The following is a 1,894-nucleotide window of genomic DNA, read 5'->3' on the forward strand; positions in this document are numbered from 1 at the left end:
CTGCAGTTCCATTAATGGCCACTAGATGGCGCTATATACCTGCAGTTCCATTAGTGGCCACTAGATGGCGCTGCAGTAGCGCAGTTTAACCTATAGCGTTTAATATGGGGAGGGGTCTCACCTCGCCCCCCTCCCCATTTTCTTCTTACAGGCTTTTGCCACTTCTACCTCCCCGAGGATCAATACCCCAAAGGTTTCGCTTTCGATTGCGACGACGTCAATTTCGCCACCGACAATTTGTGTTTCGTGGGGCTCATGTCTATGATTGACCCTCCTCGTGCTGCTGTGCCAGATGCTGTTGGGAAATGCAGGAGTGCTGGGATTAAGGTGGGGGGCTGCCCCATAGGGACCCATAGAGACCCCATAGGGAACCATAGAGACATATAGGGACCCCATAGAAACCCCATAGAGACCCATAGAAACCCCATAGAAACCCCATAGGGACCCATAGAGACCGATAGGGACCCATAGGGACACATAGAGACCCATAGGGACCCATAGAGACCCATAGAGACCAATAGGGACCCATACGGACACATAGAGACCCATAGAGACCTATAGGGACCCATAGAGACCCCATAGAAACCCCATAGAGACACATAGGGACACATAGGGACCCATAGGGACCCCATAGAGACACATAGGGACACATAGAGACCCATAGGGACCCATAGGGACCCCATAGGGACACATAGAGACACATAGGGACCCATAGGGACCCATAGAGACCCCATAGAGACCTATAGAGACCCATAGAAACCCCATAGAAACCCATAGGGACCGATAGTGACCCATATAGACCCATAAGGATCCATAGGGACCCATAGAGACCCCATAGAGACCCCATAGAAACCCCATAGAGACCCATAGAGACCTATAGAGACCCATAGAGACACATAGGGACCCCATAGGGACCCATAGAGACACATAGGGACACATAGAGACCCATAGAGACACATAGAGACCCATAGAAACCCCATAGAGACCCCATAGGGACCCATAGAGACACATAGGGACCCCATAGAAACACATAGGGACCCATAGAAACCCATAGAGACACATAGGGACACATAGGGACCCCATAGAGACACATAGGGACCCCATAGAAACCCATAGGGACCCTATAGGGACTCATAGAGACCCATAGGGACCCCATAGAAACCCCATAGAGACATATAGGGACACATAGAGACCCATAGAGACACATAGGGACCCATAGGGACCCATAAGGATCCATAGGGACCCATAGAGACCCATAGAGACCCACATAGACCCATAGAGACCCATAGAAACCCCATAGAGACCCATAGAGACACATAGAAACCCCATAGAGACCGATAGGGACCCATAGGGACCCATAGAGACCCTATAGAAACCCATAGGGACCCATAGAGACCCCATAGAGACACATAGGGACCCATAGGGACACATAGAGACACATAGGGACACATAGGGACACATAGGGATCCCATAGGGACCCATAGAGACACATAGGGACCCATAGAGACACATAGGGACACATAGGGACCCCATAGAGACACATAGGGACCCATAGAGACCCCATAGAGACCCCATAGAGACACATAGGGACCCATAGAGACCCATAGAGACACATAGAAACCCCATAGAGACACATAGGGACCCCATAGAGACACATAGGGACACATAGGGACCCATAGAAACCCCATAGAGACACATAGGGACCCCATAGAAACCCATAGGGACCCATAGAGACCCTATAGAAACCCATAGGGACACATAGAGACCCATAGAGACACATAGAGTATCATATAGACCCATATAGCCCCATTTAACCCCATAACAGCCCATATAACCCCCCATATAGCCCCATATAACCCCATATAACCCCATATCCCCCCCATATAACCCCATA

At 50.3% G+C, this 1,894-nt stretch overlaps 1 protein-coding gene across 1 annotated transcript in view; it reads left to right on the forward strand.

The window, feature by feature from the left end:
- LOC107307592 (sodium/potassium-transporting ATPase subunit alpha-3-like) overlaps positions 1–1,894 on the forward strand; it is a gene marked incomplete at its 5' end in the record, with an annotated part of 31,342 nt that overhangs the window by 16,625 nt on the left and 12,823 nt on the right. Inside the window, one exon of the mRNA XM_032441889.1 lies at positions 97–327. Coding sequence (XP_032297780.1) covers positions 97–327 — 231 coding nt within the window. The remainder of the gene's footprint in view (positions 1–96; positions 328–1,894) is intronic.

Source organism: Coturnix japonica, unplaced genomic scaffold (assembly GCF_001577835.2).
Source record: "Coturnix japonica isolate 7356 unplaced genomic scaffold, Coturnix japonica 2.1 chrUnrandom691, whole genome shotgun sequence".
Taxonomy (NCBI): domain Eukaryota; kingdom Metazoa; phylum Chordata; class Aves; order Galliformes; family Phasianidae; genus Coturnix; species Coturnix japonica.